We start from the raw sequence: 14,822 nt of genomic DNA, 5'->3' as shown, positions 1-14,822 counted from the left end.
TCGAGGGTTCTCCACAAGGAGAATAGTTTTTGCAGGAATAAGAGGGCTCTGTTCTTGTCTCAGCTAAAATATAGAAAGTGAACTCTGATCTTTAAAGATATAAATACAATATTACAGAAACAAAGTATGAAATTGTAATACTTGAGGGATTTAACAGTGATGAACTGGGCATTGCCATAAAGAAAATAATTAGGAGATGTACTTTTCCAAATGGAACAAAAAGCTCAAATGAGATGCAGCCATTGTGAGAAATCAAAAAGAAACCAACTAGCGCTGCATGGAGCACCCCACACTAATCATGTATCATAAGCATAGCCACTTAGCAACACAAGAGTGCTATGCAATCTATATGTTGTAACAAACCACTCAGCCAGGTTTCAACTCAGAATTAACTGCAAACTTACTGATAATGTTTGCAGACAGCCAAATGGATTCTTTGAAGACTTTTTGATCTAGGAACTCTTAAAGCTAAATTTAAGGAAACCTACAAATACTCACTTTGTGTACTGGTGCTTATACTTGGACAGGCCACAAAGACTTGCTTCTCATTAACATTAAACATGAACATTGAAGTTCAGCACTGCACATTTGTGGCACTGTAACTGGAGTCAATGAAAAATAAACATGTCTAGAAGCTCTTAACCGTTATTTCACAGTCACATTAGCAACTCTCTCCTCCCCCTTGTCCTATCAAGAGCGTACATTTAGGAGTGGCAGGGCACTGTTAGTGTCATCCCTTGTGTCCAGTACAAAGGAGGAATGTCGTGCACATAAGAAATATGCTGGGGAAGACAGTCTGGGTTACTCCTGCCTCTGGCAAGGGAAAACCCATCCATGGGATTGCTTTTGCTCAAGGACCTGGGTGCACTTGGTGGGTAATGCGAAAGGATGGGGAAGTCCAGTGTGTACCTCAAGGGGATTTGATTTTGGGTGAAAGTAGCCAATGAACTGGATTGTATGATGTTCATTGCTATATAATACTGTATGTCATCACTTCTATGGTTGCTATATGTCATATCAACAGTATTGCAGTGAGAATCACCCAGATTAATGAAGAATGAACTCAGATGAAACCAAGCAAAGTGCAACAATGATAGAACCAGACAAGCGCAGCAATACTGGAATCAGAACTGGCCTCAGCATGCAACAATCCAACACCACACACCATCTCTCCTGCCCTGAAAGACTGTTATGACAGATGGAGCCCAAAGTCGTGGACTAAATGAACTCAATGGACATTTTAGAGGGATGGCCCATAGACTAAGGGAATGATATCTGTGTGTGTATATATCAAAAGGCAGGAAAAGTGGTGAGGATTAATTGGAATGTATTGGAAAATGTGAGACCTGGGCATGACATAGATGGTATAGAATAAGGGGTGGATACTGTCCTGGTTGCGGCTGGGACAGAGTTAACTTTCTTCCCAGTAGTTTGGGGCGTGTGCTGTGTTTTTGGTTTGGTATGAGAGGAGCATTGATGGCCCATTGATGCTTTGGTTGTTGCTGGGTGGTGCCTGCACCGGGGACTTTTCGGCCTCCCATGCTCTGCCAAGTGCAGGGGAAGCTGGGGTGGGGGGAGCATAGCTGGGGCGGTTGACCCAGCTGGCCAATGGGGTATTCTATACCATGTGACGTCATGCTCAGTATAAAAACTAGGGGTGGGGGGTGCTCGTCCCCCCATTCGCAACACACGGTCAGCGGTTGGTGAGCAGTTGCATTGTGCGTTGCCTGCTTTGTATATTCTGTTATTGTTGTTGTTATCATTGTTACTATTACTGTTCTACTTCGTTTTATTTCAATTATTAAACTGTTTTTATGTCAACCCGCGAGTTTTCCTACTTGTGCCCTCCCGATTCTCTCCCCCATCCTACCGGAGTGGGGGGTGAGCGAGCAGCTGCGTGGGGTTTATTTGCTGGCTGGGGTTAAACCATGACAACCTGGCAGAGCATGGGAAGCCGAAAAGTCCCCGATGCAAGTGCCACTTGGCAACAACCAAAACATCAATGGGCCATCAATGTTCCTCTTGAAACGAAGAAGTCTCCGAAAAACTCTCTAAGACTCAATTTAGAGTTTTAGAAAGCAGGTATTCTTTATTGCAGCGCTGGACGCACAGGGGATCGCTCCACCTAGTGTGTGTGCCAAATCACGTAACCATAGGGGTTAAATACAATTAGAGGGGAAGGGCCTGGAGCACAAGTCTTATGGGGAGTGGCTGAGGGAACTGGGACTGTTTAGTCTGGAGAAAAGGAGGCTGAGGGGAGACCTCGTGCTCTACAACTACCTGAAAGGAGGTTGTAGCGAGGTGGGGGTTGGTCTCTTCTCCCAAGTAACTAGCGATAGGACGAGAGGAAATGGCCTCAAGTTGCACCAAGGGAGGTTTAGATTGGACATTAGGAAAAATTTCTTTACTGAAAGAGTGGTCGAGCCTTGGAACAGGCTGCCCAGGGAAGTAGTAGAGTCACCATCCCTGGAGGTATTTAAAAGACGTGTAGATGAGGTGCTTAGGGACATGGTGTAGTGGGCATGGTGGTGTTGGGTTGACGGTTGGACTCAATGACCTTAGAGGTCTTTTCCAACCTTAATGATTCTATGATTCTATGATTCTATATTCATTACATTTCCGAGAAATAATCTAAATATTCATGTTATTTCCCGGAATTCATTAACATATGCAAATGTCCCCGACGCATGCGCCCTTGTGCTCTTTGGTGGTCTTTCGGGGTCCTCTGGTAGTCGTCGAGAGTCTTTATCACAGTGCCCTCTGGTTGAACTCAGTCTTCACGCATGCTCCATTTGTCCCTTGGCTTGGTTAACATGTTTTTCACTTGTAACAAGCTAGCTTATTCCAGTATACCTCCCTATCAACCCTACAAGGTTAGCTTCTCTATCTAATTAACATAAAGTACAAAGTTTCAAGGCTCTTTTATCTATTGAATGTCCGGCCTATCTATTCATGAGGCATTCTGTCCTGGTTTCGGCTGGGATAGGGTTAAATTTCTTCCTAGTGCTGTGTTTTGGATTTAGTACGAGGAGAATGTTGATAACACACTGATGTTTTCAGTTGTTGCTAAGTGCCCTCCTAGTCCAAGGACAGCTCCCGTGCCTACTGACTGAGCTAGGTACACGAGATGGGAGGGAACATAATCAGGACAGCCAGCCCAGCTGGCTAATGGGGTATTCCATACCATGTGACGTCATGCTCAGTATATGAAGGGTAGGCGTGATCCAGGAAGTACCGATCGCTACTTGGTTATCGGTCAGCGCGGGTGGTGAGCAATTGCATTGTGCATCACTCATTTTGTATATTTTATCATTATCATTATTATATTCCCCTTTTTTTCCCCTGTTCTATTAAACTGTCTTTATCTCAACCCACGAGTTTTTCTCACTCTTACCCTTCCGATTCTCTCCCCGTCCCGCTGGGGGTGGGGGGAGTGAGTGAGCGGCTGCGTGGTATTTGGCTGCCTGCCAGGTTAAACCACGACAGTCCTTTTTGGCACCCAACGTGGGGCTCCGAAGGGTTGAGATAACGACACATCTGACCCGAACGGGTTAAAATAAATTTGTTATAAGCATTCATTATATCAGTTTAGTACTCGATGTTCACAATGTTGATTTATTTGCTCTCAGAGTTTTTGGATCTGTTCTTGCAGTTTTGGTATGTAGCACCTTACTGGCTGTCTATACTGCTGATTATCAGTTTATATGTGGGGTTGGTCATCTCTGGGAAATGGATTAAGGTCATTGCTTTGCTATACTGTGTGACCTGGCTTTATGTTATGATAAAATTATTGGTCACGAGCCTGTACTCAGCACTGCCATCATTCCTGTTCTTCGGGAGCTATCTTTTGGAAACTATTAATAATTACACTTCTCACGTCTTCACCACAGAGGATGAATTTAGTGGGGAGACAGGATGGGACACTTTCTCCCACTTGTTCACCTTCCCCTCCATATCTTCAGAAACTCCTTTTTCTTCTATCCTCTTCATGAAGACGTCCACAATATTCCCTGAGAATTTTGAATATCCTTGGGATGTTCAAACAAGCATGATCATACTGCTGTGTCTCCTGAATGTGGTTCAGGCCTTGTTTAGAGTTAAGCAACTATTCAGGAATACTGTCCAGAGATCAACCCCAGCAACAGATACAGTGACTACTCAAACCCCCACGACAGGCACTGTAGCTACTTCAACCCGCACGACAACCACCGTGGCTACTTCAACCCCCACAACAACCACTATGGCTACTCAGACCCCGGCAACAGTCACTACAGTTACTCCAACCCCCGCAACAGGCACTGCAGCTACTCAAACTCCGCCAACAGTCACTGCAGTTATTCCAACCAGTGCGACAAGCACTGCAGCCACTCAAACCCCGGCAACAGTCACTACAAATACTCCAACCCCCGCGACAGGCACTGCAGCTACCCAAACCCTCGCGACGGGTACTACAGCTGAACCAGAGGACCAACCGTCGCTGGTATCCGTCGCCCCTGTACAGAAGAAGAAATCTTTGAAGCGGAAGTCAGGTCGTTTAGAAAAGGATGATGGAAAAGCAGGGACATCACGAGGAGGGGAGGAGGAAGAGGAAGAACTCATAAATGAGATGGAAACCACCCGATCCTTATCCCTGAATGAGTTGCGAGATATGCGGAAAGATTTCGGCCGTCGTCCAGGCGAGCATATTGTTACCTGGCTGCTCCGATGCTGGGATACTGGGGCCAGTAGCCTGGAATTAGAGGGGAAGGAGGCCAAACAGCTGGGATCCCTTGCTAGGGAAGCGGGTATTGACAAAGCAATCGGAAAAGGGACACAGGTCCTCAGCCTCTGGAGGCGACTGCTGTCAGGCGTGAAGGAAAGGTATCCCTTCAAGGAAGATGTTATATAGCGCCCAGGCAAATGGACCACTATGGAGAGAGGTATCCAGTACCTGAGAGAACTAGGCGTGCTGGAGGTGGTTTATAGTGACCTGGACGACGCCCGAACACCCAAAGATCCAGATGACGTCCAGTGCACCCGACCCATGTGGCGGAAGTTGGTACGGAGCGCACCAGCATCGTATGCCAGTTCGTTGGCAGTACTGTGCTGGAAAGAGGAAGAAGCATCAACGGTGGATGAGGTGGTTAGCAGACTTCGGGATTTTGAAGAAATTGTCTCCTCCTCCCTTGTCTCGGCTGTGGAGAAGCTGTCCCGGGAGGTCCAGCAACTCAAAGAGGATATGTCCTATTCTCCACCTGTACGGACCAGTATCTCAGCCATTAGGAGTCAGCGTTTTTCTCCTCAAGAGAGAGGATATAGAAAGTACACACCCCGGGGCACCCTGTGGTTTTACCTGCGTGACCACGGAGAGGACATGAGGCAGTGGGATGGAAAACCTACCTTCATTCTAGAGGCACGTGTACGTGAGTTGCAAGGAAAAACAATCACACAAGGGGGTTCTCCCAGGAAAAATGCTGCTCCAGTTGTCAGGAAAAACCTGTCTCACGACGGTCCAGTTTCCAGTGAACAGTTCCCCAGACAGAGTAGAAGGGCTGATCTTACTTTGGATTGTAATTGCAATGAAGAAATTCTTGACTCACGTTTGCAAGAAGTGAGAGATGGATACTATGACCAGAACTAGAGGGGCCCTGCCTCCAGCCAGGTGGAGGAAAGGGACAACCGGGTTTACTGGACTGTGTGGATTCGATGGCCTGGCACATCAGACCCACAGGAGTATAAGGCTCTCGTAGACACCGGTGCACAGTGCACCCTGATGCCATCAAACTATAAAGGGGCAGAACCCATTTGTATTTCTGGAGTGACCGGGGGATCCCAAGAGTTAACTGTGTCGGAGGCCAAAGTGAGCCTAATCGGGAATGAGTGGCAGAAGCACCCCATTGTGACTGGCCCAGAGGCTCCGTGCATCCTTGGCATAGACTACCTCAGGAGAGGGTATTTCAAGGACCCAAAAGGGTACCGGTGGGCTTTTGGTATAGCTGCCCTGGAGACGGAGGAAATTAAACAGCTGTCCACCTTGCCCGGTCTCTCGGAGGACCCTTCTGTTGTGGGGTTGCTGAGGGTTGAAGAACAGCAGGTACCAATCGCTACCACAACAGTGCCCCGGTGGCAATATCGCACCAACCGAGACTCCCTGATTCCCATCCATAAGCTGATTTGTCGACTGGAGAGCCAAGGAGTGATCAGCAAGACTCGCTCACCCTTTAACAGTCCCATATGGCCAGTGTGAAAGTCCAATGGAGAGTGGAGACTAACAGTAGACTACCGTGGCCTGAATGAAGTCACGCCGCCACTGAGTGCTGCCGTGCCGGACATGCTAAAACTTCAATATGAACTGGAGTCAAAGGCAGCCAAGTGGTATGCCACAATTGACATTGCTAATGCGTTCTTCTCAATCCCTTGGCGGCAAACTGCAGGCCACAGTTTGCTTTCACTTGGAGGGGCGTCCAGTACACCTGGAACCGACTGCCCCAGGGGTGGAAACACAGCCCTACCATTTGCCATGGACTGATCCACACCGCACTGGAACAGGGTGAGGCTCCAGAACACCTGCAGTACATTGATGACATCATCGTGTGGGGCAACACAGCAGAAGAAGTTTTTGAGAAAGGGAAGAAAATAATTCAAATCCTTCTGAAGGCCGGCTTTGCCATAAAACAAAGTAAGGTCAAGGGACCTGCACAGGAGATCCAGTTTTTAGGAATAAAATGGCAAGATGGACGTCGTCAGATCCCAACAGATGTGATCAACAAAATAACAGCCATGTCCCCACCAACTAGCAAAAAGGAAACACAAGCTTTCTTAGGCGTTGTGGGTTTTTGGAGAATGCATATTCCAAATTACAGTCAGATCGTAAGCCCTCTCTATCAAGTGACCAGGAAGAAGAACGACTTCAAATGGGGCCCTGAGCAACAACAAGCCTTTGAACAAATTAAACAGGAGATAGTTCAGGCAGTAGCCCTTGGGCCAGTCCGGGCAGGACAAGATGTGAAGAATGTGCTCTACACCGCAGCCGGGGAGAATGGCCCTACCTGGAGCCTCTGGCAGAAAGCACCAGGGGAGACTCGAGGTCGACCCTTAGGGTTCTGGAGTCGGGGATACAGAGGATCCGAGGCCCACTACACTCCAACTGAGAAGGAGATATTGGCAGCGTATGAAGGGATTCGAGCTGCTTTGGAAGTGGTTGGTACTGAAGCCCAGCTCCTCCTGGCACCCCGACTGCCGGTGCTGGGCTGGATGTTCAAAGGAAGGGTCCCCTCTACACGTCATGCAACTGATGCCACGTGGAGTAAGTGGGTCGCACTGATCACACAACGGGCCCGAATAGGAAACCCCAGTCGCCCAGGAATCTTGGAGGTGATCACAAACTGGCCAGAAGGCAAAGATTTTGTAATATCCCCAGAGGAGGAGGTGACACGTGCTGAAGAAGCCCCACTGTATAATAAACTACCAGAAAACGAGAAGCAATATGCCCTGTTCACTGATGGGTCCTGTCGCCTTGTGGGGAAACATCGGAGATGGAAAGCTGCTGTATGGAGTCGTATACGACAAGTTGCAGAAACTGCTGAAGGAGAAGGTGAATCGAGCCAGTTTGCAGAGGTGAAAGCCATCCAGCTGGCCTTGGACATTGCTGAACGAGAAAAATGGCCAGTACTTTATCTCTATACTGACTCATGGATGGTGGCAAATGCCCTGTGGGGGTGGTTGCAGCAGTGGAAGCAGAACAACTGGCAGCGCAGAGGTAAACCCATCTGGGCTGCCGCATTGTGGCAAGATATTGCTGCCCGGGTAGAGAACCTGCTTGTAAAAGTACGTCACGTAGATGCTCACGTACCCAAGAGTCAGGCCACTGAAGAACATCAAAACAACCAGCAGGTGGACCAGGCTGCTAAGATTGAAGTGGCCCAGGTGGATCTGGACTGGCAACATAAGGGTGAATTATTTATAGCTTGGTGGGCCCATGATGCCTCAGGCCATCAAGGAAGAGATGCAACATATAGATGGGCTCGTGATCAAGGGGTGGACTTAACCATGGACGCTATTGCACAGGTTATCCACGAATGTGAAACGTGCGCTGCAATCAAACAAGCCAAGCGAGTAAAGCCTCTCCGGTATGGGGGACGATGGTTGAAATATAAATATGGGGAGGCCTGGCAGATTGATTATATCACACTCCCACAAACCCGACACGGTAAGCGCTATGTGCTCACCATGGTGGAAGCAACCACCGGATGGCTGGAAACATACCCTGTGCCCCATGCCACTGCCCGGAACACCATCCTGGGCCTTGAAAAGCAAGTCCTATGGCGACATGGCACCCCAGAAAGAATTGAGTCAGATAACGGGACTCACTTCCGAAACGCCCTCATAGACACCTGGGCCAAAGAGCATGGCATTGAGTGGGTCTATCACATCCCCTACCATGCACCAGCCTCCGGGAAAATCGAACGATACAATGGACTGCTAAAGACTACGCTGAGAGCAATGGGTGGTGGGACATTCAAGCATTGGGACACACATTTAGCAAAGGCCACCTGGTTAGTCAATACCAGGGGATCTGCCAATCGAGCTGGCCCTGCCCAATCAAGACTCTTACGTACTGTAGATGGAGATAAAGTCCCTGTCGTGCACATAAGAAATATGCTGGGGAAGACAGTCTGGGTTACTCCTGCCTCTGGCAAGGGAAAACCCATCCGTGGGATTGCTTTTGCTCAAGGACCTGGGTACACTTGGTGGGTGATGGGAAAGGATGGGCAAGTCCGGTGTGTACCTCAAGGGGATTTGATTTTGGGTGAAAATAGCCAATGAACTGAATTTTTATGTCAACTGTTACATGATGTTGTATATCATTATTTCTATGATATAGCAGTGATATAGCAGTGAAAATCACCCAGATTAGTTAAGAATGAACTAACTCCGATGAAACCGAGCAAAGTGCAACGATGATAGAAGTGGACGAGCGCAGCAGTACCGAAATGAGAACTGGCTTCAGGATGCAACAGCCCAACACCGCACACCATCTCTTTGACCCTGAAAGACTGTTATAACAAATGGAGCCCAAAGTCATGGACTAAATGAACTCAGTGGACATTTTAGAGGGATAGTCCATAGACCAAGGGAATGATATCTGTGCGTGCATATATATATATATGTGTGTATATATAAAGAAAGATAGTGGTGGTTAATTGAAATGTATTAAAAAAAGATGTGAGACCTAAGCACGACGTAAATGGTATGGAATAAGGGGTGGATACTGTCCTGGTTTCGGCTGGGATAGGGTTAAATTTCTTCCTAGTGCTGTGTTTTGGATTTAGTACGAGGAGAATGTTGATAACACACTGATGTTTTCAGTTGTTGCTAAGTGCCCTCCTAGTCCAAGGACAGCTCCCGTGCCTACTGACTGAGCTAGGTACACGAGATGGGAGGGAACATAATCAGGACAGCCAGCCCAGCTGGCTAATGGGGTATTCCATACCATGTGACGTCATGCTCAGTATATGAAGGGTAGGCGTGATCCAGGAAGTACCGATCGCTACTTGGTTATCGGTCAGCGCAGGTGGTGAGCAATTGCATTGTGCATCACTCATTTTGTATATTTTATCATTATCATTATTATTTTCCCCTTTTTTTCCCCTGTTCTATTAAACTGTCTTTATCTCAGCCCACGAGTTTTTCTCACTCTTACCCTTCCGATTCTCTCCCCGTCCCGCTGGGGGTGGGGGGAGTGAGTGAGCGGCTGCGTGGTATTTGGCTGCCTGCCAGGTTAAACCACGACACATTCCTAACCCGTCTACATCATTTGAACCAAGAATCTCATGTCTCTTCACTGTTCCCTTCCTTCCTTATAAGGTTGTTCCGTTTCCGTGGTTACTTCTCACCGGAGTCTAACAATACTTCCAAGATACACATTTATCTACATACCTACAAACACAACACCTGTTAGTTACCTAACTTTTAAACAACAAATCTTAACAAACTATATCCACTACATCAATTTGAGACTTATGATATTACTCCCTATCACTCTCATACCAAACTCAAAACACAGCACCCCCCAGCTACTGGGAAGAAAGTTAACTCTCTCTCAGCCGGAACCAGGACATACTGTAACACTGCTGAATCTCTCTTGCAGGCTGTCATGTATTGAACTTTCCAAATTATCTATTTCAGATATTGAGAAAAAAAGAACTTAGTGGCTGTGACAGTCCAGACCCTGATGCAGATGATTCAGTAGGTTATAGCTCTGAGTCTGAGGACAAGTACAGGAAAAATTATGAAGATATTGATCTAATGATCAGCAGGCAAAGATTATGTGTAAGTACTTTGAGCTTCCTTTCATTTTTTTTACTTTTTGATATTTCTCTGAACCTGGCAGACATTGAACAAGAAAGAAAGCAAAGGTTGTGAAAGCCCTGATCCTGACTCCTCTTACGCTCTCACCCCACACACTGAAGAGAAATACACAAAAATTAATGAAGAATTTTATAATATGATCAAGAAACATAAAATACTTGTAAGTACCAAAGGTTAGATGGCTGTCTGCTGACAACTGTTGCAGTAACAAATCATAACCCTTTCAGTTCTGGCTTTTTAAGGAAAACATTTCATCTGGAAACAGTCTTTAATAGCATAATATATAATTAAATACTGTGGTCAGAAAATTTCACATAACATATTTTTCTTCCAAGTCTCTGCCTCTGACACATACACAAAATCTACTATAGGTGAAATCTACAGAAACCTATAGAAGGAAGTGAATTATATATATGCATGATATTCACTTGATTTACAGAACTGTTTTACCACACCACTTGCCCAAATTATATCTAAAAAAATAATGATGGAAATCTTTCTTTGTGGACAGGCTAGCAAACCCACAGAATACTTTTTGTGGTGATATAGAAAAAACAATGTAGAACTGAAATTCCTTTATATATAGTAATTAGTGCATTCTCTATGTGCCATTTCAGTTCTTAAGTGTTTCTGCCAAACTTAGTTGGAGCACTGAAGGGTTACAGCTACTTGCTCACTGCAGAGAAAAAGACTGCATGAGAGCCTAATGGTAGGATTCAGATATGTTTGTGTGTTGGGGTCATTTTACAGCTTTATCAGAGAATTTGCTTTGACCTCATCAGCATTTCTTTAATGCTTTAACAAGAGCTAAATTTTGTTTTAACCAAGTAAAAAGTTTCTGACCATCAGTCATATGCCTTGCCAGATATCCAAGAGAAATAACTCTGCATGTGCTATTTTGTTTGCAGAAGATGGAGGGGCAGGCTATTTTGTCATTATGCTTAAGATTAGATTTATAAAGCTGACAAACAGAATGTGGAGGTTCTGTTTGACCCTTCTTCTGGGTGGAAGAAAGATTAGCAAACCCAAAGATTTGCCCAGGTTCAAAGCAGCTTGCTGTTAGAAGAGATAGTGCAATTATTTGGATGTGTTCATCCCTCATTCCCACATGTAGGTTGTATGGTTAGCTGCAAAAGAGGATGTCTGCATACCCAGAATGAGCAGTCTCTTCTGTAGTCCTAGTCAATTGTGTGTGCAAAATCTGATATCTAAGCTGAGAATACTTCTTAAGGATGCTCTGTCTCACACAGTATAAGTGTTCTTTATATTAATTCTCAGAAGAAAAATTTTCATGAGTTAATTAAAATTTGAAGAAGTTCACACATCTATGCCAAACATGTTTTTGCAAAAATTTAAGTAATAAATATTTTTCCAGAGAGACCAGAATAGTACCAAATTTGACAAATGAGGTTTTGGAATGGCTTGTTAAGAATGCTCAACATGTATATAAAACATCAGGGAAGTATACGTATATATTCCATCTTTCTTGCCTCCCTTTCCATTTGCTTCTTTTGTATAGCTGTTTTTCTCAACAAAAAAGTTTTAAAGCTGTCACCATGAATTTGTTTTTTCAGGGTGGAACTCAGTTCAATAAAGCAATGAATGCAACACTTCGGATGACTGTTATAAGCTGAAACACTTAACCCTTTTTCAAGTCAAAATCGTACCGATTGCCATTCCTATCCTCTTTCAAGGATGACCTTTGGTTTGTTCAAACCAAGGCAACAGAATTTTCAATCAGATAGGATTTAACTAAGTTACTTTTCCATCTTTAAAAACGGGGGTTTTGATGGTTCTTCAGATCCTTCATTGTCTCTCATGCTGCTTGGTTTTGTTTCAGCAAAGCAGCACATGTTATAACCACTTAATGTCTTAAGAAATGGAAAAAAAAATATTAAAAAATGGAATAACTCATTCCTGGCTGGAAGTGAGTTCTGTCACCTTCTTTACCTCCATAAGTATTTGGGAAAAATGCCTTTTCTATGAAACTGAGAAAGATCTAGGAATTAGAAACAATAAAGCTAATCTAAACATGGTATATCACTTTTGTCCTCCTAAAAATTAATTCCCTCTAGTTGCTTTCATTAAATTTAACCTTTTGACATCAAATTTAAAACCAGATATAGTCCTAGTCCAGCTATTAACTTGTCTCTTCTGGTTTCCTGAGCTGTGTTTTGGGTATAACTTCCTACCTTGCAGGGATCTTACAAGGTACAATTTATTATCTTTTTGTGAAATTGCTTCAGAGACGCACTACAGAACTGCAAAATGTTAGCATTTCTTTTTATATAAGATAGGATATCCCTTTGAATACTTCACACACAGAGCTCAAAGTCTGTGTGTGCCAGCAAGCTGCTTACTACAAAAGGAAGAATCAGTAGGTGTTGTCCCTTAATGCAATAGGAGCTCCTTCTCTTGGTGTAAGCCTAAATCTAATAGGCAAGATGGAGCTCAAAGCTAGTATATAATGTAAATTTGTAAATATAAGACATGATCCTTAACTGTACAAATCAGTATAGCTTCAGGGAAGTTATATTCATTTACTTGTGGTCATCAAAAGGTAGCTAAGAAATCTGGGGGGAAGAAAACAAAACTGAACAAAAAGTCAACAAGTCAAGCCATTAAATCACTAACAAAATTTATAAAACAATGCAATGCCTGTGCCTGGTCTTGTAAGAGAACAAAGCTGCTGCCAAATGAAAATAAAATTAGCTTTTCCTCTTAACAGCTAAGGCCAATAATGTTTCCTCAGATAATTTTCTTGGGATAAGTATTTATATTGTTCTAAAACATCTGATAATAATTATACATTTATTTGTAATTTTCATAAGAGTGATGAAAGCAGAAGAGACAGAAATAGTTTACTAGAAGGGAGCTATAAGTATCTCTGTCTCTAAATAGATGAAGGCCTGGTTGAAAAGGCATCAACAAATGCCACCACCCCAAAAAAAAAAGCCAAAGAATGGTATATATGTAAAGTTCTTGTATTTGCTACATGTCCCTGAGTAGAACTTTGTTTCTTTTAAGCCCTTCCCAAACTAAGATAGAAACTTTTTTTAAAAAAGTCTTTTATCGTGATGGTGCCTTTAACATGATTTGGGATCATTCTGGTTGCTAAAGCAACATATGCTGAAATTAAAGCTTTCCCCTTTGCTTTCCACCCCTTCTAATTTTTCTCCACGCAATGAAGTCATCATAATCACATACCTTTGATCTTGCAGTCACCTGTGAAACTAGATTAAGATATCACAAGTGAACAATTATGACTTCACTGAATGAAAGAAAAAGAAAATTAAGCTTCATGAAGCAGGGTTTTGTTTTAAACAAAAAAAAAAAAGAAAAGAGATAATTCCAATTCTTACAAAGTAAATGTACAAGCTGCATTAAAGGAAGATGGCAAGCTGCATTAAAGGAAGATGGAATCATGATTTTGAAAACCATATTTAAAAGCCTTGGTAACTGTTTAAAACTCTTCTCTTGTCTCTTAGTGGGTGATTCTCTTGTCTCTTAGTGGGTGAGAGCTTAAATATTTTAACCACTAGCTACAAAATATTTGAACTAAATATGGAGTAACTATACTTGAAGATTGTTGTGTTTCTGTACTTGTCTTTATTTCCCCTTTTTTACTTGTACAGGCTGTTCCACCACCAAACTTTGAGATGCCAGTTTCTATCCCAGTGTCCAACCACAGCAATTTGGTATACAGTAACCCAGTCAGCTCACTGGGTAACCCCAACCTTTTGCCACTGGCCCATCCTTCTTTGCAAAGAAATAGCATGTCTCCTGGTGTGACGCATCGGCCTCTGAGTGCAGGTAACACAGGTAGGCTCTGCTCAATCCCATCCCTTTAAATGTTCTCTTTTATCATCTGCTTGTGTGCCTTAGGTCACTTTAAACTGTGCTCTGAGAAACAAGAACTCATAACAGTCATTTACCAGTCATAACAGTTTCCCAAAATTGCTGCACTGAAAAATCAAAAGAAAAGCCAAAGAGGTTTCTATTCCCAATTTAGAAAATAATAAAAAACCAATGTTCTAGAAAAAGCTGAAGATTGACTACGATTAAAGGAAATCAATAAAGGATAAAAGGGCAGACAATTTGCTGTTTCATAAAAGGGCAGCTTGTCTATTTAATTCATGCAAGAACTCACTACACCATAAAACTAAAGAGGACAGGGAAGAATGTGTGGCCAATGCAAACAAGTTGAAGCAAGTAAAATAGGCCACTTGTTAAATCAGCAGTCTAGTGACTAAACACAGAATTTCTTATTTATGCATTCACAAGTTCCTTGATAGGTAAATGTTAGTTCTGTACTTGAGTGCCTTATATAGCAAGAGGCTATGCTCTGTGCTAGTGATGATGAGGGGTCACCTCTGAACAAGATAAAGGGGGGTTAGGTTCATTCAATCTGTCTGTCTGAAGCAACATACAGGGTTCAAAGAAACATTTGAGGTCTCCAAGCACAAAGAGAA

The 14,822-nt window shown here is 43.8% G+C and overlaps 1 protein-coding gene across 1 annotated transcript in view; it reads left to right on the top strand.

Annotated features, from left to right (window-relative positions):
- LOC142075032 (myocyte-specific enhancer factor 2C-like) overlaps positions 1–14,822 on the top strand; it is a 132,855-nt gene that overhangs the window by 76,086 nt on the left and 41,947 nt on the right. The window contains exons 2-4 of the mRNA XM_075136030.1: positions 10,168–10,227; positions 10,373–10,510; positions 13,986–14,179. Of these exons, the coding sequence (XP_074992131.1) occupies positions 10,168–10,227; positions 10,373–10,510; positions 13,986–14,179 (392 nt within the window). The remainder of the gene's footprint in view (positions 1–10,167; positions 10,228–10,372; positions 10,511–13,985; positions 14,180–14,822) is intronic.

This window comes from Calonectris borealis, chromosome W (assembly GCF_964195595.1).
Source record: "Calonectris borealis chromosome W, bCalBor7.hap1.2, whole genome shotgun sequence".
NCBI classification, from domain to species: Eukaryota; Metazoa; Chordata; class Aves; order Procellariiformes; family Procellariidae; genus Calonectris; species Calonectris borealis.
This window is presented reverse-complemented; position numbering and strand designations above follow the sequence as displayed.